The sequence below is a fragment of the Dromiciops gliroides genome, chromosome 6 (genome assembly GCF_019393635.1).
Source record: "Dromiciops gliroides isolate mDroGli1 chromosome 6, mDroGli1.pri, whole genome shotgun sequence".
Classification (NCBI taxonomy): Eukaryota; Metazoa; Chordata; class Mammalia; order Microbiotheria; family Microbiotheriidae; genus Dromiciops; species Dromiciops gliroides.
In genome coordinates, this window is record NC_057866.1 from 85,094,250 (window position 1) to 85,121,056 (window position 26,807).

Below are 26,807 nucleotides of genomic sequence, written 5' to 3' on the forward strand. Positions count from 1 at the left end.
AGACAGGAAACAAGTAGTTACAATGTGAGAGTCATTTTGAAACATTGTTGAGGCAAGCTGTTGACTCTGGAAATGGAAAATGGGCAAAAGTAGATACATTGATCAACTTTGATTATCCCACTTTTTAGAAGTAACTAATCAGTGTAAAATAGTTGCTAAGAGGGTAACACTGGTTTAGAGTACAAGCTCATTTGCAAAATATTACTGAAAGGGGACAAGGTAGTTTAAAAGAAGTATTGTCACACAATTAGAGAAAAATAGTTGAGAAGAAAATGAACCAGCAGAAAACAACATAAAAACCAATTAAAACTGATTATTCCTAATGCATTTGTAGAAGTAGATCTGTTGATTTATAGGGTATATGATGTATGCAAGTTATAGAATGCAGAGAGGCAAGTAGAATACCTTGATACAACCCTATGCTGGTGATACTTGTCTTTTTCTTCTAGGAAATATACATTATTAGTCAACAATGCATTTGCTATTTTAGCTGCATTACTCATGGCTTGCTCACACCAAGCAGGATCCTTTGAAATGCTAATCCTGGGTCGGTTCATCATGGGCATTGATGGAGGTGAGATGGCTATTTGTGCTATTTTATTGATTCTGCTAGCAGTGTATCTTAGGAGAGTGTGTGGACATTGGCAGAGTCATGGCATCCTCTGAGCTTTCATTTCTTCATCTATACAATGGAATTTAAGAATCTTTTTGCTACTTACCTTAAAGAACTTTTGTACAAAGAAAATGCTTTATAAACCTTAAAGGCGAATAGGCTTTATAGGACTGAAAGTTGGAAACAACCACAGACATCACCTAGTCTAGTTTCTTCATTTTATACATGACTTTTTTTTTTTTTACTGAGGCAATTGGGGTTAAGTGACTTGCCCAGGGTCACACAGCTAGTAAGTGTTAAGTGTCTGAGGCCGGATTTGAACTCAGGTACTCCTGACTCCAGGGCCAGTGCTCTATCCACTGCACCACCTAGCCACCCCTATACATGACTTTTACAGATGACTGTGACTTCTGTGACTTAGGTGAAGTGACTTGCTTGTGATGACTCATTAATAATTGGTGAAGCCAAAACTCAGAACCCCTCTTCTGACCCTCAAGTCCAGCCTCCTTCCCCCTATTAGTTGTATACTTCTAATTATTGAGATGTGGACATGAGAGGCATGAAAAGGATACCTATTAAAGTTCAATACTTGGTCAGCTGCAAGCTAAAATGAGACACTGCAATAATGTTAGGACGAAGTCTCCAGAGGCAGTCAGTCATTTGGAGCAGGCATTTTTCAAGCTATAAAATCCTCTGCTTTATCAGCCTTTTCAGTCAGCTTAAACTTTTAGATAGTCTATAGTGCCCAGAGGGCTGGCGGGTAGTTTTATTTCCTGTCTGAATAACTTTCCCAGAACATTTATTGTAAAGAGAGGATGAAAAGAAAATTCCCTCAAAGCACCATTCTTGTTTAAATGTGTGATTCTTCCTTTTTGTTGGACAGGGCCACATTTTGGCAGGGTCACTGACAAAACTTTTTAGTATCTCTGGAGGCAGGTGACCAGGATGGCTGAAGAGACTACAAATTGGGGACATTAATGTAAGGAGGGATGCTCAGACCAGCAAAAGAGGACTTGGTGAAGGGTGGAGAGGCAGGACATCACCTTTATTTTTAAATATTTGCAGAACACTGTGTGGAAGAAGGAAGTGAACTTCTTTTATGTGGCTCCACAGGGCTAAACTAGAATCAATTTGACACACACACAGAGGAAGATTTTAGCATAAAATAAAGAAGAAATGACTTCCTAGCTTTAGAACTGTTGAATGGTATAAAACACTACCCAGGGAGGAAGTGAGCTCTCCATCTTTGGGTAGAAGTCTATCTTTGGTAGACCACCTGTTAGATGTGATAAAGGAATTTCCTTTATTGGGTAGGAAGTTTAATTAGATAAGTGGTATCAAACTTAAATAGAAACAGGGCCATTTAACCATACATAAGCATCCCTGTGGATCACATATTAAATTAGAAAATTACATATTAATACTATTTGTTTCATTGTATTTTTATTTATTTTGTTAAATATTTCCCAATTAAAGTTTAATCTGATTCAGCCTCATTAGGGAGTGCTGGCTGAGGCCCATAGCCCCATTTTTGTTTTTGTTTTTGTTTTTGACATATCTCAATTAGATGATCCTTAAGGTCCCTCCTTGATTCTGTAATTCTCTTTTCTGTTGTTAATGGCCTCCTTTTGCATCCCATTAAGCATCTTACATAATGCCTTTGCTGTCTTGTTTGGAAACCTAGCTATTCTGGGGACTTGTATGCTTCTCACACATAAACTGGTAGCCGTCTTTCTTCCTTCAAAAATATGCTTGGCTTAAAGATAGATGTGGTTATGAAACCAAAGATTCCAAACAAATACCTTGACATGCAAGGATGTATTAATAAAGAACACGTTAAAGAGGGGGAAAGTGACTAGAAAACAAAATTATCACTCTTCTACACTTCCAGAACATCTTAGGTATTCATAGCTTTACACATCAGGCTGTTAAATCTTGCTAAATCTCTGTGAAATGGAAGAAAGAATTTTTTCCCCTGACAAATGAGGAAATTAAAGCTTTACACATTGAGATTATTGTCCACATTCTAGGAAAATGGATCTAGAAATTAATGGGCTATACTATAACTGAATCAGAGATTCTTAGAATTTCAGAATAGAAGGGACCACAGAGGTGGTCCATTCAACCACCCCCATCCCCACCACCTGCATTGTGAGTTCCCTCTACAGGTACCTCTCTGCTTAACTTTTACAGAGAAAAGGAAGTGTAGTCTAATGGAAGGAGAACTGGATCTGGAGTCAAAGAACTTGAATTCTGATTTTGTCTGTGCAGCTTACTGCCCACGTGACATAGAGGATGTTACTTTTCCTTCGTAAAATGAAGAGATGGAACCCTTGGTCTCCAAGGTCTCTTAGCACTGAATCCTATGAAGTGATCTGAGGATCAGCCAATTCCATTCTCAGATAACTCTAAACATCTGTAAAATAAACTGAGAAGGGAATGGCAATCCACTCTAGGATATTTGCTTGGAAAACCCCAAATAGGGCCACAAAGAGTTGAGCATGACTGAAAAATCTGAATGATAACAAACATAAAGAAGCTCTTTCCTATAGTGAATGGAGAAAGTCTTTCTTCTACCTTTTCTATAATTTTACCTCCTGGGGTTAAGCAGAATATGGAGGCTGGATGATTACTTGTTAGGAATGTTATAAAAGGTTCATGCTTCAGGTCTGGGTTGGACTAGATGACTATTGAGGTGCCTTCTAACTCTGAAATTCTGTGATTTTATGACTGGGGGCCCAGCGCAATCTCCATCTAGGTGGCTATTCCCTCATCTGTCTGGTAGCTAGAAGAGAGTAGATGAGTCTCATTAACAATGATTTCCTTTCACAGGCATTGCTCTCAGTGCCCTCCCCATGTACTTGAATGAAATCTCACCCAAAGAGATCCGTGGGTCTTTGGGACAGGTCACTGCCATCTTCATTTGCATTGGAGTATTTACTGGTCAGCTCTTGGGCCTGCCTGAAATGCTGGGACAGGTAAGTCTTTTCTTTGTTATGTGTGATAGCATGTTGGATATCAACAGTGCAAAGGGCTACCTCAGGAGGCACTGGTACTCCCTATTGATGAAGGCCAAAATTGTATGTGCAGCCCTGAAAAATCCACCTTTGTTATCAACTTGTCACCCAACTATGACCTATGGCTCCAAGAAGGAGTAGTGTGTGCTGCGGCCACACCTTGGTGAAACCATCTTGATTGCGGGTTGATCAAGTTGAGGGTAACCAAAAGGCCTCAAACCCATCCGTGAGTTAGCAGATGTCTACCCCAAGCATGTGAAAACTTCACTGGTGGAATGCCAGCATTGTGGAGTGCTTAGAGCTTGGTCAGATGCCTAAGACGCCAAGGCCATCCACTTCATGCCAGGCCACTGACAGTTCTCTTGATTTTTGTCTTGTCACTGGACTTTGCTGACTATGTAAGAGAGAGTGAGGCTGATGACTTTGTGCAACTCTGCCTCATATCAATCCAATTCACACAAGTCAAGACATCACCCGTGATGTCACTTTGAATATCTCACACAATCTCCGCTTCTTGTTCATCCTTTGTTTTCAGAGTATTCATGGTGGATTATAGGTTGAACTAGATAGATAGCCACTAAGGTCCTGTTCAGCTCTGAAGTTTAATGATTCTAATTTGAAAGGAGAAACACTGGTCATGCTGGCAGAAGGAGAGATAACAGATAACCTAAGAAATATTAAAATAACAAGAGGATAGAAGCAAAACTACAGCAGCTCTTCTTAAATTGGACACCAAAGAGGATGTCCATAAATAGGGAAATAGATGAATAAATGATGGCATATGAATGTAATGGCATACTATTATGACAAAAGAGATGACAAAATGATTTAGGAGAAACATAGGAAGGCTTGTATAAGCTCATGTCTATTAAAGTGAACAAAAAACCAGGAGAACAATTTATACAATAGCAAAACAACATCGTAAAGACAAACAGCTTTGAAGGACTTGAGGACTCTGATTAATGCAGTGACCAACAATAATTCCAAGGGGTTGATGATGAAGAATGCTACCCAACTCCTGATAGAGAGATGATGGACTCAAGTTGTATATGAGACATTAACTTTTATGTGGACAAATGGACTTCCAATTTTGTACATTTTCAGGCTTGGCTTAAGAGAATTTGGATCCATTTATAGGGCCTTACTTGGAGAAATATATGCACAGAAAGATATTTTGTATACCCTATATAACAGGGACAGTCTTGACTGATTCTAAAGAAATTACTTGTCTTTTATAACTTGAGAACATGAACAACCAACATTGTTTAAAAGTGACAATTAAACCAGCAAGAATTTATTGTGCATCTACTATAATAACCATAACTCCCATTTCTATTAGCACCTTAAGGTTTATTTATTTATTTTTTCTTTTTTTGTGGGGCAATGAGGATTAAGTGACTTGCCCAGGGTCACACAGCTAGTAAGTGTCAAGTGTCTGAGGCCCGATTTGAACTCAGGTTCTCCTGACTCCAGGGCCAGTGCTCTAACCACTGTGCCACCTAGCTGCCCCCTTGTTTTATTTCTTAAGTTCAGAATAAAATAAATACAATTTTGAAATTTATTTTTAAAAAGATCTTACAATTTTGATGGGAAGATGGAGATTACGCATGCAAAAATAATTAGTGATTTAGACACAGGAGTACTTTATTTACTCATGTATTTTATAGTACTGGCTTTTAATGCTAGAGCCTTCCCTCTGAGATTATTTCTAATTGATCTTGTATCTGTCTCGTTTGGACATAGTTGTTTGCATGTTGTCTCTCCTATTAGACTGTGAACTCTTTTAGGACAGGGACTGTTTTTGCCTTTCTTTGTAGCCCCAGTACTCAGCACAGTGCTTGACACACAGTAGGGTTTGGGGACAAAGTGACTTACTAAAAGGAAGGAATATCCACGTGGGCTGGCATTGCAGAGGAACCCTTCCGATAATGAATGGGACTTGAACTGGTCCTTGAAAGATGGGTAGGAATTGGATAGATAGGGGGAAAGAAGTCAGATGAAATAGTTTTCATCATTACCTTCAACCTCTACTGAGAGTTCTGTCAACCATGGATCCTACGGCTTTTCCTTTCACTCTAGTACCAATCCTCTACATCATCATAATTTTGAATTTGAATCATTGTAATAGCTTTCTAGCTTGCCTCCTGGCCTTTGGTTTCTCCTCCTCCTCCTCATTTTCTCCCTTCTTCTTCTCTCTCTTCTCCTCCTTCTCCTCCTGCTCCTTTCTTCTCCTCCTTCTCCTCCTGCTCCTCCTCCTCCTCCTCCTCCTCTTCCTTCTTCTTCTTCTTCTGCAGGGTTGCCACAAACCTTCAATTTGTAAAAAAAAATGCAATAACTGCAAAGCACAATAAATCCAAGTACAATAAAATGAGGTATGAGTGTATCACTAATGGATTGTTTGAGACAGGCCATGTGGTAAACTTTGGTTCCTGTATTGTGCAGTAGAGAAGAAGACATGGGGTAGAGAGAATTATTGAGGGAACTGGCAATAGTCAGCCCAGAGAAGAGAAGAGAAGGAAGATTCTAAAGCTAAATAACACTAAAACTGGTGCTCAAAACTTGGTTCTAATATATCACATTGGAATGTTGCTGACGTCAGCTATGAAAGATCACCAGAGCTTCTAACTTGTAAACTATGTTGTATTTTTCTCAGTGACAAGCACATTGCCCTCCATAAAGAAGGTAATTAATTTTTTTTGTGGGGCAGTGGGGGTTAAGTGACTTTCCCAGGGTCACATAGCTAGTAAGTGTCAAGTGTCTGAGGCCAGATTTGAACTCAGGCACTCCTGAATCGAGGGCCAGTGCTTTATCCACTGTGCCACCTAGCTGCCTCTGGTAATTAATTTAAGATGGTTGAATCTGAGGACATATATCATTCTGTGAAGAACTGATAGGCAAATCAAGCCAGCTGATGACAGTCACAGCATAGAACCATAGAAACATGAGACGACTTTGGGAGATTTCTTTCAGGTACACATACACACCCAAGGTGTGAATGGATGAATGGATGGTTGGATATGTATATATAGATATATACAGACATTCACATTTAGAAGTCAAGTGACTTGCCCAGGCTCACACCACAGCTGGTATTTTCCAGAGGTGAGACATGAACCCAGGTCTCCCTAGTTTAGACCCTCATCACCTCTCCTCTGGACTATTGCAATAGCCTCCTAACTGCTTTCCCAGCTTCAAACCTCTCCTCCCTCATGTCCACCCTCTGCATCTCCGTGAAAGGGATTTTCCCAAAGCAGAGGTCTGACCATGTTAGTATCCTACTCAATAAATTGCAGTGGCTTCCTAGTAACTCTAGGATCAAATCTAAAAACTTGTTTTGCATTTAAAGCTCTTCACAGCATAGTCCTTTTCAACCTTTCTGGTTGATATGCATACTTCCCCCCTCTATTCTTTCTGCTGTCTGGCCATTTTGATCTATTTCTTTTTCCTAAAACACAGTGGCTACATCTCCCACTTCCATACCTTTGCAAATGCTTTCTCCCCTGTCTGGAATTCTCTGCTGCCTATCTTGTGCCTCCTGCATGTATCATTTCAAGTGAGGTCTCACTTGGTACCCTATAATCCTAGCAGCTTTCCCCCTTTTGTTTTTGAATTGTTTACATCTTGCTACACCTACACATGTATAGATTGTCTTCTTCATTAGAATGTAAGGTCACTGAGAATGAAAACTTTTTCACTTTTATCTTGGCAGCCCTAGCACTTGGCATGGCACTTGACACTTAGTAAACACTTAATGTGTGTTTGTTGATCGAATGCTTCCTTCCTCATTCCAAAGTCCATCATGCTAGCCACTTTGTGAGGTTGTGTCCCCATATAGTATATCTTTATTTATTCCAGGTGATTTGGGAGGAATTTTTTTCTAGTCTTTTATTCTTTTATCTCTATTAAGTGAGTCAGTTGCTAATGTTAAAAAAACAACAAATAATAGTTTGTAATTTTACCTGATGTGCAAAATAAACACCATAATTTACTGGACTTTTAAAGTAGGCCTTATCTAAGTGGAAACTCAGAGGAAAAATATCTTCAGGTTTATCTCTTTTGGTTTTGATGAAAAAAACACCTGCAAACTTTGTTTTAAATTTAAAAAAAACCTTTTAAAAACACTACTTGGGTGACACACACAAAAATAACAATTTTCTTTCCTCCTCTTTGGTATAAAAATACATTTTAAAGTCAGCCAAAACAACTTTTCACCTTCAAGAATAAATTATGAAATTCTGACTTGAAACCTGAGTGTTTTGTACTTAGGATTTTTTTTTCTTTTGCTATCTTTCACCGCTGATGTTATCTGGATAGCTGTCTATTAGGTTCAGTCAGATTTCTCAGTCTTTAATCTCTATTCTGACTCTAGGCTAGTCATTTCACCCTCTGTGACGCATTTTTCATCTATAAGTGAGTAGGTTAGACTAGATATCTGTAATCTCTTTTTTGACTGAAGCACTCTATATTGTTTCAAGGTTCTTTCCCTTAATAAAATTCTATGTTCTAAGGGACCTTTTAGCTCCAACATTCTCTGAACTATGAATTGGACCCCTGCAAGTTATGAAAATTCTATTCCATTTTATTGTTCTACAGTACCATGAATATAGGTAAACATAAATAAAATCTATCCACACACATGCAGCCAGAACCAAAAGACTTTAGGAAAGAGCAATGGGAGATGAAAATTCCTCAAGTTTTTCTTATTTTCCATTGGCCTTCTCTTAGAGCTCTTTAATCCTTCCTACAGACAGAATTTACAACCTTTAAGATGTTAACAATTATGGTATAAGGTCCAAAACACAGAGGCATTAGGGGATCAGAAATGGGAAACTTGGGGGCAGCTAAGTGGCACAATGGATAAAGCACCGGCCCTGGATTCAGGAGGACCTGAGTTCAAATCCATCCTCAGACACTTGACACTTACTATCTGTGTGACCCTGGGCAAGTCACTTAACCCTCATTGCCCTGCAAAAAAAAAAAAAGAAGAAGAAGAAGAAGGAAAGAAAGGAAGGAAGGAAGAAAAAAAGAAAAAAAGAATGGGAAACTTGGATTCAGAGTGTGAAAGCTGGTAGGGTAAGGCATAGTTTTTCCATGGCAACCAGGAGAAAGGTGCTGAGCAAGCTGCAATCGCAAGCTAACATTCTGATACTGCATGGAAGGAAAAGCTTGGATGAGAATTGATGCACAACCCACTTGGTGTAAGGAGAGTGTACTTTGAGCCTAATGGACAAATAATGAAAGAAATTTCACCAGTTTTAGTTTCCATGGTAGAGAAAGAATCCATTGAAGGGTCGTTGCTCAGATGTGGTAGACATTTTCTTCTACTTACCTAGGACAATAAACACAATAATGACAACAGTTGATATTTATATGTGGCTTCACAGTTAACAGAGTTTTTATGCTTTTTATGAAGGTTTTTATTTGAAAATTAAATGAACATTTTTTTATGGAAAGTTTTTCATCTGATTCTCACAATAATACTGTAAGATAGGCAGTTGTCCCTATTTTAGGTAAGGAAACTGTTCCTCAGAGTTTAAGTGTTTTGGCTTAAAGTTACAATTTGTAAGTCCCAGAGACAGAACTCCAACTCAAGTCATTGGATTCCAAATCCAGTGTATGTTTTTTCTCACTGTAGCACACTCTCTTGACAAAAGGAACATTCTTTGACATAGGTCATCAGAGGAGGCAGGGTAGTTATGCTTCATACAATGGTATAAGTACTCTGAAAGACAGGGCACTAGGGCCAAATACAGTAGCAGCAACTGCTGGTTTATTGGGAAAACCTATATTTAATCTCTTACTAATACAACACATTAAGAGGAGAATCGGGGCAGCTAGGTGGCACAGTGGATAAAGCATTGGCCTTGGATTCAGGAGTACCTGAGTTCAAATCCGGCCTCAGACACTTGACACTTACTAGCTGTGTGACCCTGGGCAAGTCACTTAACCCCCATTGCCCCGCAAAAAAAAAAAAGAGGAGAATCATTCCAGACCATACCTAGACTTTGATGCTGATGGGGTAGTTGTTGTTGTTGTTGTTGTTGTTGTTGTTGTTATTGTTTGAAACTGACCTACTTAGATCTAGGTAGTTTTTTTAAAGCTTTAGAGGATTAATTATACTACAGAAATATAATTATTGCTCTGCATGTTGGGATAGGGCCATGGACCCAAGATAGCTCTTGTTCCCATTGTTGTCTTGGGATTCCAGCTTTAGTCATTGTATAACACTGGTAGTTTCATTTTATAGTATTCAAAGCCCACAGAGATAGTTCTATAGCTTTATGTCTGAGAAAAACAGGGACCATGAAGTAGGGATCTGGTTTTTTTTTCTTTTTTTGTAGATTGTAGGCACAACCTTAGGTTATGCACCACCTGCAGGGAAAACAACCTCTGATAAAGTCTGACCATGGTTCTGTTAACCAGTCAACATTCAAGATCTATCAGTCTGAGGTTCTTTGTTATATTATGGAACACAAAGGGTATTATGAATCTGGGAAGGCATGCCCTGATCCATAGATGGTAGATAATGAGTGGTGCAATAGGCTAAAAGGTATTCTATTATTGATTATATAAGACCTGGAGAAAAAAGGAGGAAGAAGAAAATTGCCAGTGTATATTCACCAATCTAGGTGCCAAAGCATATAGCTCCAGTATAGGAGGATAGGGACAACTAGAAGGCTGAAGGGGACAAAAGTCCAAGAAAGTAGCCAGTAAAAAAAATCCATGACCTCAGATATCTAAACACAAATTTGTAATATCAATCCAGTCAGTCGGTCAATAAGCATTTAAGTTCAGGGAATAATCAATCATTCAATAACCATATGTTAATCATTTACTATGTGCCAGGAGAATAGTCCATGTTCTCAAAGAACTTATATTCTATAGTGGGGATACAACATATATACATATAAATGAATTGCATTCATATATATATATAAATGAATGTAATATGTATGTAAGGTAGACAATGTATATAACATTAATACATATAAATATATACACATATGGTTCCATTTGAATTGTCTTAGGAACATTCTGAAGATCACCTGGCAGTGTGAGATACCAGACACTGAAGTCCTCTCTCAAACTAAACTGCCAAGCATTCAAACTGTATGGTAGAGAGCACAACTCTGATGGTCTGGCCATGATGTTTGAATGCCAAACAAATGCTTGCCCAAAAGACTATTTCATGGAGATTTCTCACATGGTACACACATGATAGTCAAAAAAGCAGTATAAGGACAGTCTCAAGGTTTCCCTTAAGAACTTTGGAATTGATTGCATCACATGGGACACAATGGCACAGGACTGCCCAGCGTGGTGTGCCCTGATCAAAGAAGGGGGTGTGTCCTATGAGCAAAGCAGAATGAAGTAGCTCAAAGGAGATGAGATGTACAAATTTAGAGAATCCAACCCAAATGTTCACATGGATTTTTGTGCCTGACCTGTGGTAGAGTATTCAGAGCTCATATTGGTCTGATCAGCCAGTCGAACATGCTGTAAGTTAACTCTATCATAGCAATATCCTTTTGTTTCTCTTCGAAAACAAAGGACAGCAAGCAAGCAAGCAAGCAAGCAAGCAAGCAACCATGTGTATGTATGTAAGCATATAAGTATGTGTTTGTAAATGTATGTTTAAACATATATGTGCATATACATTTACACATGCATACACACATTTTAGTGCTCCTCACTGGTGTGAGGAGTATAGCAAAGTTGGCAAGAGCTGGATTGAAGAGAGATCCTTTTCTCAGTCTCTTCTGGCACTTCTGAATTCCAGTTTCAAGAGAGGATGGGTACTACCCACTCTACTTCAGGTTGCTAAAGGGAGAATAAGACTCTGAGAACCAGTTTACATGAAAGGACATGGCAGTCTCCATCAGGTACCCATCCCCAGCTTACTACACCAGAGACATGAGGACCTTTTCCTCTTTAGGTGAAAGCTAGGATTCTCTTGGTGAAGCTGTTACTTCGCTCCCAATGGGAGAGCCCTTTCACTCTGTATATGTTCTATATATGTATACTTTTTCTGATTTCTGTTTTGCTGTCTACTTGGATAAATGGGCTCTTTCTGCTCTTTGTTTTGTGTGTTCATTGTGAAACTAGTTTTTCATGGGATTGGATAAATAAAGCTCAGAAGTTTAGTTTGAACCTGAAAACTCTATCTCCTAGACTAATAATAATTAAGGGAGCAGATAGATATAATTAGTCCAGTACCCCCTTTCCTTGAGGAGAGCCAAGTGGCAACTGTCCTGTGTCCCTTATTTCCTCTACTGTCAGGCATTAAATCTCCCTTAGAGAAGGAGGGGTGGGAGGAAGAGTCTAGAGATGTCTACTCTGCTTCCCTCTGAGCCATACCATGAAACCCTCAAGTTATATGTGGCAGACAGCCTCACAGCCTTGTCATGTATATACATCTATTTATCTATGCATACAGATATATACATACACATGTATATGTATTGCATGTTGTTGTTCAGTTGTGTCCTACTCTTTGTGGCTCTGTGGACCACAGTGGGCCAATACTATCTGTAGGGTTTTCTTAGCAAAAATACTGAAACAGTTTGCCATTTCCTTTTCTAGTAGATTAAGACAAAAAGAGGTTAAGTGACTTGCCCAGGGTCATACCACTAGTAAGTGTCTGAGGCCAGATTTGAACTCAAGTCTTCTTGATTCCAGGCCTGGCACTCTAACCACTGAGCCATTTTGCTTCCTCCATATACATAGATATATGTATGCACATATGTGTATATGTATATATACACACACATATATGCACATACATACACACATGTGTGTGTCTATTGTATGTAGAAGAGAGTCTTATTTTCTCTGCCTAGCCCCAGAGGTAGAATCATGAACATCTGTTGCAGGTTATAGAGAGAGATTTTAGCCCTTTAAAATAGTTTCCTAACAGTTGGACCTGTCCATGCTCTATGGAGTGGTTAGACTAGATGACCTCCTCAGTTTTTTCTACCGTACCTCATTTTGCATATAATTTTCACTGACAATAAGGGGAAGACACTTTCATTATTCTCTGACATATTTATTCCCTGCTCTCAAGCTTACAAGCAGGGACAGTCTGTTCTTATCATTGTATCCCACAGTGCCTTGCACATCAGAGGGCTTAATCAATGTTGTATTGAACTGAAATGTGGGAAGAAGTGTATTTAAAGTTACACAATTGAACTTTCTCAGTCTTCCTTTCTCCAAATGATTTAGTTTTCTTGGATCCGGGGGAAGTTGGTAAGGTAGTGTGGGGATAACTTCGATAAATTGCTTTTTTCAAATTTGTGTTGCAATAAGGTAGGTGATAGGCTGCTGGGTTCAAGTAGAACATAAAACGAAAGATTTTCATTTGAACTCATCTTGGATTTATAATGTCTGAGCCCCATTGCTGAGAGACAATGCTTATCTTCCAAAGTGATGAAAATTGTGCTGCTTTTATTTTCTGTTTCAATCACATTTGTCTTTCATCTTCAAAGTGAAAGACAATTGAGCTTTAAAAATATTTAAAAAAAAAAAAAGGAAGCAGAGACTAGATCAAAACCTTGACTCCAGCATTACTTAGAACTTCTATGGATAAAGGAAGCTGAGTGAGGCAGCCTTTTGGATATGCTAGTGAGAAGATGAACTAGAAAAAGGGTATAAATTAAAGCTTTTGGCTTGAATTAAAAACCAGATTATAGTAGGTGAACATTCATGTGAGACTATGCTCATAAAGCTTTTAAAAACCATTTTCATTATACATTTCTCTAGTACAGTTCAAGAGGATAAAAACTAAAAAGAAAATCAATAAAACTTTTAAACAAAAGATTGAGATGTGACAAAAGGGAAAGACTCGAGGTCTTTATGTCCTTAGGGGATACATCAGTATTGAACTAGCTAGTGTCTTTTCTCCATCAGGGGGTCCAAGAATGTAATGGGGATTAGAGCTATTGTTAGTCCTAAAGGAAAGTGTCCCTTCTGTGGAATAAGAGGGGGTCTAAGAGAGGGCAAACCAAAGGTAAGACCAGGTGAAAAGCCAAAGTTTCTCAGGAACATCAAAATCCTAAGACTGGTATGGAAGTAAGCAAGCGGGGGGAAGAAACACATTTCAAGCCAAGCAGGGCTTTGTGAAATCCAGGATTATTAGCAAAATTACCATTGGTCTAATGCCTTCCCAAAGCTTTAACCTTTTATGATAGAGGCATGTCTTTTGTGCTCTTGCTGTAATATGAAATGTCAGGGTGGTCACAGGTTAAAGTTGGCCGTACCAGTGAGGCTGTGAGCATTGACAGTGAGGAGAGTGTCCTGCAAAGGAAATTAACAAGAAGATATGCTTACAGTGGTGTCCAAAGGATATTGCTTTTTGAGTTTACAAGTTATAAAGAAGCACTTTCACATATACACCTCAGTAATAGAATTTACAATTGGATAAGTAAGTGAATAAATAAACCATGTGCAATGCACCATCCTAAGTGCTGGGAATACAAATAAGAAAGTGAGACAGTCTCTGCCTTCAAAGTGCCCATTCTAATGGTGGAAGCAAAACATGTGGAAAGTGTCAGCTGCAAGTCAGAAGGAAGGGTCCCATGGTCCTTGGATATGACAGCAAAGCAGATGGAAGGGCCTCTTTTCCTCTTCCTTTAAAAAGATTTTTATTGTTTTTTTTTTGTTTTGTTTTTTGACAGTACCACACTTTCACTTAGTATTCCACCCCCTTTCCTTCCCAGAGAACTATTCCATATGACAAATAGCATTTTTAAAGGCAAAAAAGAAAAAATAAGAGGAAAAATCAGTATAATTGAAAATATGAAGAATGTGTAACCCTTGCAGACCTCATATCTCTGCAACAGGGTGGGGGGGTGGGAGTCTTTTCTCATATCTCCTTTCTTTTTCAGCCTTCCTTTATTCTTTTTTATTTATAATTATTCTTCTTTATAATTTTTCAACATTCACTTTTGATTTGTGTGTGATTGTTCATTCCATTTACATTGTTGTGATCCTTGTGTATATTGTTTTCTTGGCTCTACTTATTTCACTTATCACACACATTTCTTCTCCTTCTCTTCCTTCTCCTCCTCCTCCTCCTCCTCCTCCTCTTCCTCCTCCTCCTCCTCCTCCTCCTCTTCCTCCTTCTCCTTCTCCCCTTCCCCTCCCCCTTCATCTTCTTCTTTCTTCTTCTTTTGGCAGTGAGGGTTAAGTGACTTGTCTAGGGTTACACAGCTAGTAAGTGTCAAGTATCTGAGACTGGATTTGAACTCAGGTACTCCTGAATTCAGGGCCAGTGCTTTATCTACTGCACCACCTAGCTGTCCCTTGATTGCTTTCTTGGAGTATAAGTCCAGTAATGGAATCTCTGGGTCAAAGAGTATGAATATTTTAGTCAATTTATTTACATAATTATAAATTCCTTCTCAAAATGTTTGTAATGCCTCCTCCTTAATGTCATTTTCACTAACAAAACCATATTCATTTCTCATGTTGAACCATTTGACAGTACCAAAACTTTGGTGGAAAGAAGTCTCTTTTCTGGGTCTTCAGTAGTATTGGCTGTAGCAACTGTCCTGGTACAATCACCAGGCTACATCTCCATAGATGTTGCTTCTCAGGATGATGGCTGAGAGTCCTGAGCTGGAAACAATACTATTCCTAAGGCTCTTGAGTTCAGGATCCTGAGTTTTCTCCATCTGCCTCTGAGGGGAGATGGTAGTCAAAGATGGGGGAGTGTGATTTGATTTGCCTGCCACATGCTGCCTCTAGACATTTTCTCAGGGAGCCTTGCCTGCTCTGTATGACAGTCATTGTCTTTGGTGACAACAGCTGGTCCCTTCTCTACTAGAGTTGTTTCCCTGGATGATAGCTGTGAGGACTGGACTGGAAGCAGGACTGGTGGTCTAGAGGTTTCTGCCACTCCCAGGGTCCCCGTGTCTCTCTGCTTGTTGGTAAATAAATATTTAAAGACTCTAATTTGACATCTACCATTGACTAAAATCTGACCCTGGGAAATCACATTACTTCTCTGAGCCACATTTTCCTTCTTTATAAAGCTTTCCACTATATATCTTAAAAGTTTGTTCTGAAAATTAAATGTGATCATCTATGTTAAAATATTTTAAAATGATAAAGAACCACATATTATTAGGCTCACTAAAAACATGAGCTCATACTAACATTGACATAGACCTGCAAGGAAGAGGGAGAGGGAAGAGGGAGAAGGAGGAGAAGGAGAAGGAGAAGGAGAAGGAGAAGGAGAAGGAGAAGGAGAAGGAGAAGGAGAAGAAGGAGTTGCTGTACAACTCTCTTATTTTAAAGGGGAAGAAAGTCAGGTTCAGAAAATTAAAGTGATTAGCCCATGGTCACTTATTGAATTGTGTTTTTAAAAAATCATAACAGACTGGAACGGTTGATTGACTTTTATGAATTGGAATTTGTAATGTATTGTAACTATGACAAGCAGGTGTTGTAGAGCAAAGTTTGCCAGTCATTTACTCTTTTACACCTCTCCTCTCCCTAACAGGAAAAGGGGGAGGATCTGAACCCTAGAAAACCATGCGTTTCTCCTCCCACTGACCCACCCAGAGGTATAACCTCCCCTTTCCAGTCTCTCTCACTCTCTCCCTCTTCCTGTTAGAGGATGAAGTTTTGCCTAAGGTACCTAAGTCAGTGTTTAAAGTGACTTAGTTTAGGTACTAGTTTATTTTAGCCTAGGAGTAAAATGGTTAGGTTATTTCTCTGCTAGGCTAAGCAGTTTAAGACAGAAGTTATTCTCTTTTTCTTTTTTGGTGGGGCAATGAGGGTTAAGTGACTTGCCCAGGGTCACACAGCTAGTAAGTGTCAAGTGTCTGAGGCCAGATTTGAACTCAGGTACTCCTGAATCCAGGGCCGGTGCTTTATCCACTGTGCCACCTAGCTGCCCCACAACTGTGCCACCTAGCTGCCCCAACAGAACTTATTCTTAAAATCTTAATAGCTTAGAGTCCCCAGTTAGAAAAATTCCTAACATTTGGACAGAGGTCCTCTTTAGATTACATATTTTTTCCCAGTTAGTCACTGATTTTCACAAATTCCCTTTTCCTGGAATGTAATAAATATATACACAAATGCCACACAGATTAGCCATGAAAAATCATGCTTTATATAAATGGAAAGCCCTTTTAAAGGTACAAATTAAACCAAAAGTTATAATATAGAAATTGAATAATATGCAAATCTAGCAGTAAAATTCCCATCGTTTGTAGTTGGTTTGAAACAGAGGATAAATGGAGAATTTTAACATATCACCAGTTCCAGCATCTGCTTGGGAAGAAGTAGTTTAGCTATACTTCTCCACTGAGTTCTTTTCAATGGACTAATTAGAGAGTGGAAGAAGGTCCTTCCACCTCAACACCCATTGTTAGTCTACTATCCAATAATCCTCCATTGGACTGCTTCTGCTGCTCTCCAGCTTCTAGTTTCTCATTTCTCTGGAACATTTATCATAACCTTCCACAAATTCTGACTTTCCTCTGACTTCCTATTTTACTGACTACTCTACTGACTACTGACTACTGTCAAAGAGTAATTTCCAAGATCCAGGCTCCATGAGAATACTGTCCCCTCCTTCAAATATCATGAAGGCTTTACTCCTTTCTAAGGCTGTGAAGACTACAACCTTTAGAACTTGTAATGATGGATCAAACACTTCTCTAGTTTTTAGCACTTCTAGTCCAAATAGAGTGTTATATAACACAATATTTCATGTGAGCATCTGGGTCTGAAATTTCTCTGGATTCATTTTAGCCTAGGAATATACTTTTTTTGTTTTGTTTTGTGTCAAGACTGTAAAAAGAAATGCAATCATCCCTGAAGAGTCCAACATCATTTCTGTTCTATAAGAATCATTTTCATACTTCAGTGATTTGTGAATAGTTGTTTTGCCCCCCTAAGGCATTAGCCATCAACTTTCTTAGTCATGACCCAATTTTTCTATGGTGAAAAATAACCATGGCTTCATCTGACTCAAGAGCTATAACCCTGAGAGCTTCCTTTGAAGTGAAATATTCTTCCTTTGAGTTATAACAATATTAAATACTTTAAATATTAGAATTTTGCCTTTAGATGGTTTCACTTTTTAGTGTTGCCACAAACAGGAAGGCACAGTCATTGGATTGTGGGAACAGGAGGTGGCAGCCACCAATAGTAAGCCCTCATGTCTGTTTACCTCTAAGATTATCCATAAGGCTGCTAGTAAGATTTGGAGCATCTAGATAGATAACTCAGTCACAAAGTCAGTGACAGTAGCTTCCTTTAAAAGTCCTCTCTACCTGATTTTATTTTCTCAAATGTACCTATCTCAGAAATTTTTGGTCCATGGCAACCAATGGTCATAGTATCCTGACATTTAGAATGACACACTATGACCCTGCTGTCATCTTGGCTAGGAAAATGTCCAAGTGTAATTCAGAATGCAGATTTTTTTTCTCTTGGAAATTAGGAGAGAGGAGAAAAACTATTGTACACCATTGTGCTGAGGGTGAGGGAAAGAGGAACTGCTGATTATATAATGTTATAGGGATATAAAGGAATTAAAAATAGTAGAAGCAGAGATCAATAATATGAAAATACACGCATTTGGTTCTAGTTGGCTTTCTACCTGAAGTAGAGGTATGTATCAGCATAAGAAAATGTTGGGCTAGCCTTGGCCCCTTATGTAAAAGAAATGAAATGTAAATTTCAAATATGTTTGCTCAAATTCCAGCACATTTTAATTTATTCATAACAAACAATTTTAATGAAGGCAGAAAGAATAACTCTTTTAAGCCACTGAATGATTGAACCATTGGAATTATGAACAGGATTCTTATTCTTGAATATTCTTAATGTTTTTCTTTACTGAGAATATTAACCATATTATATTCAGTGATGAAGTGTAGGAGGTAGTGAGGCATTCAGAACATTCGCTTCTTCAAAAATATAAATTATTTTTAAGAAGCCAACCTCATCAAGCATTTATTAAGTGCCTACTATGTGTCAGGCACTGTGCAAAGCATTGGGAATACAGGGTAAGACAAAAACAGTCCCTACTACTCAAGCAGTTCACAATTTACTAGGGGAGACAACACACATCAACATCTATGCATAAACAAGATACGTAGAGGCTAAACTGCGGAATCTCCAAAGGAAGGGAGTAACATTAAGGAAGAATTACAGAACCTTAGGAACACACGAAAAAAAGTTTCTTAGAGGCCACCTAATTCCATCCAAATCTAACATCCTTGAAAAGCAATTATAAAGCAATTACTTTTCTTTTCTTTTTTCTTCCTTCCTTCCTTCCTTCCTTCCTTCCTTCCTTCCTTCCTTCCTTCCTTCCTTCCTTCCTTCCTTCCTTCCTTCCTTTCTTTCTTTCTTTCTTTCTTTCTTTCTTTTTTACAGGGCAATGAGGGTTAAGTGACTTGCCCAGGGTCACACAGCTAGTAAGTGTCAAGTGCCTGAGGCCAAATTTGAACTCAGGTCCTCCTTGATCCAGGGTTGGTGCTTTATCCATTGCACCACCTAGCTGCCCCCACAAAGCAATTACATAAAGAATTCATTGAGAGGGGAGTCCCCCATGTTCCAAGGCAACCCATTCCACTGTTAGCTGTAATTCTTGGAAAAAAATTTTTATGTCAAATTGAAATGTGCCTCTTTGACATTTCCCATGTTTTGGGGCACAGGCAGAAAGACAGATCCCTAGTGCACACTACTGAAGACATCCAACAACTACTCTTCATATATGACTGTTCAACCATCTCTAATTCCACCAAAATAGTGTGGTCTAATGCAGTAGTTCTCAAAGTGAGGGCTATGTATTTATCCCTCCCAGGGAGTCATGGGATAATTCATAGTGGTACATGACTAACTAGTTATAGAGAAAGTAGATGGGTTGAATCCAAAGGTCCCTTCAAAAGTTGACCAAGGACCTTGTCTCCAAAACAACTCAGCTACTCTGTCTGTCCTCTTGTAATCACCCAATACTCTCCCATTCCACCCTTTACTGTTTATTTACAAGTTCCCAGGTACCAGGCATCAACTCCTAGGTAATTTCAATCTAACCACAACCCAGACACGTGATAGCAGCTACATAGGTGCTATAGATAAAATCCCTTCCTTTCCCTAATGTATTCATACCTTCCACTGTATATCACCTTATGCCTATGGTATATGTCCCTTGACTGGTTCTACCATTGAATTCCGGGGCTGTCATCAACAAATAAAATCCCTATCCCACATTTTAATTTTTGATGGGATGCAGTGAGTCATACAGGATAAGCTGGCATGAAAGGGTTGTGATTTTCATTGCAGATTTCATTATCTTTTCCCTCAAATCCATTCCCAAACTTGTCCATTGTTATCACACATAACCTTTATGTTACTCTTAACTCTTTATTCTCATTCACTTACAAAGGTAAAATCTTAGCATTATTTTCATTACATCTTTATTTTTTGGCAGGGCAATGAGGGTTAAGTGACTTGTCCAAGGTCACACAGCTAGTAAGTGTCAGGTGTCTGAGATCAGATTTGAACTCAGGTCCCCCTGAATCCAGGGCTGGTGCTTTATCTACTGTGCCACCTAGCTGTCCCCGATTACATCTTTCTTATTAGTGAACTGGAACAATTTTTCACAGTATTGTTAATAGTTTCCAATTATTTAGAAGACTTTATAATCTTAGATCATTTTTCTATTGGAATTGGCTTTTTATCTTACATATTTATGTTAGTCCCCTATATAACTTGACTGTCAGATAAAGGTGATGTTTTAAAATAGATTTTTTAAACCCTGATTTTTAAAAGAAATATACTAGAAAGAGAGAGAGAAAGCAATTTGCTTGGAAATGTTTCCCTTATTATATGATTTTGTTGCCAAAAACTATTTGTGTGTCATTTATAAAAACTCTCCTATCTTCACACTTGAAAAACAAACAAACCTGGAAACACAATTTTTCTAAGCTGCTTTAAAACCTTCTAAACAATGAGTTTTGGTGTATTTTGAACTCATTTGTTGAAATTATAAGCATATATTACCTTCTGAAAGAATAAGTAAAAATCATTATTAATGACTAATAACAATCATTATTTATATTAATAGTTGATAATATTGATAATAATGATTGCTAATATATTATAATAATATCAGGGAAGATAGATATTTACTAGCCTAATTTAAACAAAAATCTTTTTATGATTGGTGGATGAGATTGAAAAATAAAGATCATGTTTTAATAAGTATATGCAATGATATACTTGTTCTGTTTGGAGTTATATATCCTAGTAAGGTATCTTATTTTAGCTATGATATTCATTAAAATAAAATATCAAAATAAACTAAACATACAACCATATACACACTATATATGTATATAAAATTTGTAAATATATGTGTATTTTAGAGCAGGGTTTCTTAAAATTTTTCTACTCACAACACCTCTTCACCTGAGAAACTCATAGCACCTTTTCACCCAAGAAATTTTTACATGACTCCAGCTATATAGATATGTAAAAGAGGTCTATATAACCTTTTAATGTTGCCAAATTTTTGTGACTCCCATATTCAGGTATGTGACCCCATATGGGGTCTTGACCCACAATTTAAGAAGCTAGGCTTTAGAGATGCCTACTCAAAAACGTTTTTACTGATCATGATCTGAGCACAATCACAAAAATTTGGAGATCACTGTTCTGATTCACAGTGGCCTTTACCGCATTAGGTTAATGTGAGAGACTTTATCAAATCTTTTCTTAAAGTTTAAATAAGTGATATCTACAGCATTCACTTGATCTAGCAGTCTAAAAGGGATGATTTCATTGGTATATAGGGAACTCCTGAGAGAGCAACTACCTCTACTAACGAAGGCTGTCAACTCCTCTGCAATTTATAGGCTATAAGATGTACCTAGAACAGTGAGAGGTAAAGTGGTCCAGGGGTCAGACTGCCATTATGTGTCACAGGTAGGATGTTAAGCCAGTTCTTCCTGACCAAAGTGGATAGAGCACCACACCTGTTGTCCAGAAGCCCTGAGTTCAGTCCTTCAGTCCAGCCTTAGGTACCTACTAACTGTGTGACCCTGGGCAAATCAATTAATTTCTGCCTGCAAATCAATTAATTTCCTTAATTGTAAAGTGGGAAGAATAATAGCACCTCCCTCCTAGGTTCGTTGGGAGAATCAAATAAGATATTTATAAAGTGCTTAACTCAGTGCCTAGCACATAGTAGCCACTTCATAAATGTTCATTTCATCCTTTGTGGCTTGGAGTCTTTCTCCTTACTAGGCTGCAGTAACTCAGTCAAAAAATGGAAATGAAGGTTACCTGGCATGACCTGATCTTTGATGAAACTATGCTGGTGCTCTCTTTGCGATACTTGCTTCCTTTCTAGCTGTCCTCTAACCATATCATTAATAATCCATTTTAGAATTTTTTGCAAGAAATCAAAGGTAAACTCAGGGATCTAGAGTTTTTAGACCCTGTGCCATTACCTTTTTAAAAAGCTGGAATATTTGCCCTTCTCCATGGTCTTCTCAAGATCATTGAGGGTGATTCAGCAATCATATCTACAAGTTGGCTTAGTATCCCAACATATAGTTATTTTGGATATGCTCATTTATCTATCTCTCTATCTCTCTATCTATCCATCTATCCATCCAACCATCCATCCATCCATCCATCCATCCATCCATCCATCCATCCATCCATCCATCCATTCATTTATCTATGTATGTATGTATGTATGTATTTGTTTATTTATTTATTTTTGTGGGGGCAATGAGGTTTAAGTGACTTGCCCAGGGTCACACAGCTAGTAAGTGTCAAGTATGAGGCCAGATTTGAACTCAGGTCCTCCAGGGCTGGTGCTTTATTCACTGCACCACCTAGCTGCCCTGCACCACCTACCTGCACCACCCCCCACCAGCTGCTCCCTGGACATGTTTATTAAAGACAGCTAGTGGCTCTCTCCTTATTTATCTTAGATTTTAACTCTTTATTAGTGGTTTTTGTTCTCTCTTTTCTGGTTCAAGGACTATTTTCCTTGGCAAATAAAATCAGTATTGTCTTCTTTTTGCCATCTCTTGTTATTGTCCCATGAACTGGTCCTATCCCTTTTTTTGTCCTGTCAATTTTAACATGGCTTAAGCATCACCATCACCCCCATTTCATCCTCAGCTTTCTTTAGCAGCTCCAGCTCATTTCAGATTCACTCTATGCAGCCGCCTTTTAAAAAATATCTTAGGTGGTTGAATTCCGGGGGTTCCCCCATTGATCTAGGTGTCAGTAATGAGTGATAATCTTGTTTTAATAACAAGGGGCAGTGTAATGTTTTAGAAAGAGAAATTTGGAGTCAGAATGCCTTAAACCTGAGTCTTAGCACTGCCATTAGTTAGGGGACCTTGGATAAATCATGTAGCCTCTCTCTATTCATTTTAGCAACCTCAACATAGACCATATTCAAAGCATTTTGCAATCATAATATGCTAGGTAAGTACCATCCATCATTGTCAAAAGACCTCCCCGCCCCCCCAGTGCCCAGGGATGTCTAGCCAGGCAGTGGGACCTTTTGTGTTACCACCAAAAGAAAAGGTAAAGAATATTAAAGTTAAGATTTAATCACCCTTGAAATAACATCAACTAAAATTATAGATAAAAATGTCCTTTCAGGTTCTTTAGCATTATTTTCATGTCAAAGTGGTCTTGGGGCAGGGGGGAACCCATCTGTTCAACATTCTGAATGACCCAATTCTAATTTGAGAGTTTTGGAAGGAGGTGTCTCACAGTGGGAAGTTTTCTTGTCCCTTTGGACAGTGATCTAAGATGGAGCTCTTTAAGAAGCTGGATTTATTTAGAGCTCTCAGAAGACCTGAGTTCTTTTCCCAGATCTGCCAATTCCTGCCTCTGTGGCCTTGGGCCAATCACTGACCCTCACCGAGGCTCATGTTTGTCACATGCAAAATGGGGAGAGTAATATTTGGACTCTCTGTATCAAGGTTATGTGAAGATCAAATTGTATAGAAAAAGGGATTTCCAAAGACTTCACGTATTTTGTAAATGCAAAACATTGTGAGCCATTTGTGTTTGAATAATGCTGAACGTGGGGCTGACATCACCCAGTAATAATATATCCGTCTACATGTGTAGACATTGGGGTGTAGAGGTTACAAGATTTCCCAGTGTTAAATAAAAATAGTAAAACAATGAAAGCATATGGAAAAATATCATACTGGTATGACAATCTGTAATTAGAGAATTAACTTCAAAACAAGATTTCTTTGAAAAGAAACATAAATCTCTATAGATATACACAAAAATGATGAATTACATTGCTTCAGTAATGATGATGCTAACTGGTGATTATATAATGCTTTAAGGTTTGCAAATCACTCGACATGTATCATTTCATCTTTATGTCAATACTGGGAGGTAGGTGCTATTATGATTCCCATTTTACAGATGAAGAAACTGAGGCAAGTAGAGATTAACTGACTTACCCCAGGTCATACAGCTAATAATTAACTGAGACCAGATTCGAATTGAAGCGTTCCTGAATTTAAACCCAGAGCTTTGTCCACTGTATTGTGTCAGCATATCAAAGCCTTATCATTTCATAGACACAGGAGTAGCTCTTACATTGGTAAAGTCTCCTTACAGCTAGGCCTTGATTAATTAAAATAATGAATCCCATGAAATGGTTACATTATTTGAATTTGCACTGCCTATTTCCAATGGGCTGGAACCAGTGACTATAGTTTGCATAATGATAGCTTCACAGGATTCATTATTTGCACTAATTGACACACATCTTATCACAAAAGGTTCCATTTCCATGCCCCCAAAGGTAGCCCACTGATTGATCTGATTACAACCCTTATTTTATAACAATTCAGCACAACACATACTTTATATAGTCCCAGCCCATGTAAGATCACTCCACAATAATAATAATAATAAACTTCATATAATAGGATAATAATGTACTTATTTAAAACTTTGCAAAGCATCCTCTCCATAAAACTATGAGAGATTGTTTTGTTCTTTGTATTTATATGCCTGGTACTTAGTACAGTGCCTGGAACATACTAAGTACTTAATAAATGCTCGATGATTGATTCATTTAGCACAAGTATTATTATCCTCATTTAAAAGATGTGGAAGCAATCTTAGAGAGGTTAGGTAACCACTTAGGAGTGGTCACACAGCCAGCAAGTGTTAGCTCTGATACTCAAACTCACATCCTCTGGCTCCAGTTCTGGTGTGGTTTCCACTCTAGTGATTTCAATAGTTCTCAGTGAAAGAACCAAGATAGGGGCTTTTTTTTCAATACTTTTTTTTGAGGGGGGAGGGGGGAAGGGAGAGACAGATGTCATGGAAAAGTACTTACTTTTTTGAACTCCCCTCATTTCGAAATTCCCAACAAGCCCCAGACTCTTCACCAAATACCAAGCAGGACAAAAATATAGAAAAATCTTTCAACTGGAAAATAATAAAATACTTTCATAGTTAAAAAAAAGAAAAATCTTTCTTGTTTCATTCTGAGCCCTACTCTTCCATCACAGTTTGAGGATGGATTGGCTTGTGAATCTTATTTATCCTGTTTTATCTCTAGCAGACAGGGAATTATATTTCCAACACTCTACTAATACTGTCAAACTGCCACTATGACAAAAGTTTTGAGTTAATTATAATTTTCTTTTTATATATTTATATTTTAATGGCACAACAAAATGCAGCTAGGTGGTGAGGTGGATAGAGTGCTAGGACTGGAGTCATAAAGACTCATCTTCCTGAGTTCAAATCCAGTCTTCCATTAAGTTTTCTTTTCCTAAGTTACATGTAAATATAAATTTTGACATCAGAATTAAAAAAAAAACTTTGTGTTCCGAATTCTCTTCCTCCCTCCCAAGAACTCAAGCAATTCAATATAAGCTATGCATGAGCAGTCGTGTAAAACATCTCCACATTAGCCAGTGGATTTCCCCTCAATTTAGTTGTGAAAGAAAACAGACAAAAACAAAACTTCAGATAAAGGAACAAACGAACAAACAAAATGCTTCATTCTGTATTCAGACACCATCTGTTCTCTCTCAGTAGATGGACTGCATTTTTTATAGGACCTTCAGAGTTGTCTTGGATCATTGCATTGCTGAAAATAAGCAAGTCATTCACAGCAGATCATCTTACACTATTGCTGTTATTTTGCATACAGTACATTTCATGTTTCATCAGCTCATGTAGGTCTTTCCGGGTTTCAAATCTAGTCTTAGACACTTACTAGCTGTGTGATCATGGCCAAACCACTTAACCCAGTTTGCCTCAGTTTCTTCATCTGTAAAATCAGCTGGAGAAGGAAATGGAAAACCACTCCAGTATCTTTGCCAAGAAAACCTCAAATGGGGCCATGAAGATTCAGACTTGACTGAAAACAACTGAATGATAATGACAAAACAAAAATGCATTGTAAACATTCAAACGACATGCACTTATTAAAAACCAGCTTGCACTTGGCTAGGCACACAGTGCTAGGCACTAAAGATGCAAATACAGAAATGAGACAATCATTGTTGTCAAGGAGATTTTTCTTTAGATGATGCTTCTCAGAGCAGGATGACATTTTATCTACTGGGAGGTAATGATTTGGCATTCAGAAAATGCAAAAAAGAGCTTTAGGTTTGGAGTAAGAAGACTCATGTCCCCTAGCTTCACATCTTCATTTTTCAAATGAGGATTACTAAGGAACTCACAGGGCTATTGTGTAGATCCAATAAGATCAAGGAACAGGATGCCCACAAAAGGCTTCAGAAACTGGGAATGACATCAGCTATAATAAATCAGTCTTAAAGACTTGTTTTAGAAGCACTGCTTTCTCATTGCTGATGTATATGCTATTTGGGGTACCAGAGAAGCCCAAGGTTCCAAGTCACAGAGACACAGATAGCTGTGACAGCAGTCGTGCACCATCCTGGAGATATAAGAATGCCATGACTAGCCTCTATATCCACCATCTGTGTTATCATGGGCACAATCTTTCCTGTCACCTCCAAATATCACTGCAGACATCACATCAATTGATCCTGTCATAGAAGCAATGGAGAAGGTTTCCCCTTGGGTGGTATGAATAATTTTTTTTAGTAAAGTTTGCTCAATTGCTTTTGCTTTAAAGCAGTCTTTTCTGAATATACTGGATATAG

General features: G+C 38.2%; 1 protein-coding gene across 4 annotated transcripts in view; it reads left to right on the top strand.

Annotated features, from left to right (window-relative positions):
• SLC2A9 (solute carrier family 2 member 9) overlaps positions 1 to 26,807 on the top strand; it is a 310,297-nt gene that overhangs the window by 44,776 nt on the left and 238,714 nt on the right. For all 4 annotated transcript variants that reach the window (XM_043972628.1, XM_043972627.1, XM_043972629.1 and 1 more), the window contains 2 exons: positions 450 to 574; positions 3,446 to 3,591. In XM_043972628.1, the coding sequence (XP_043828563.1) occupies positions 450 to 574; positions 3,446 to 3,591 (271 nt within the window). The remainder of the gene's footprint in view (positions 1 to 449; positions 575 to 3,445; positions 3,592 to 26,807) is intronic.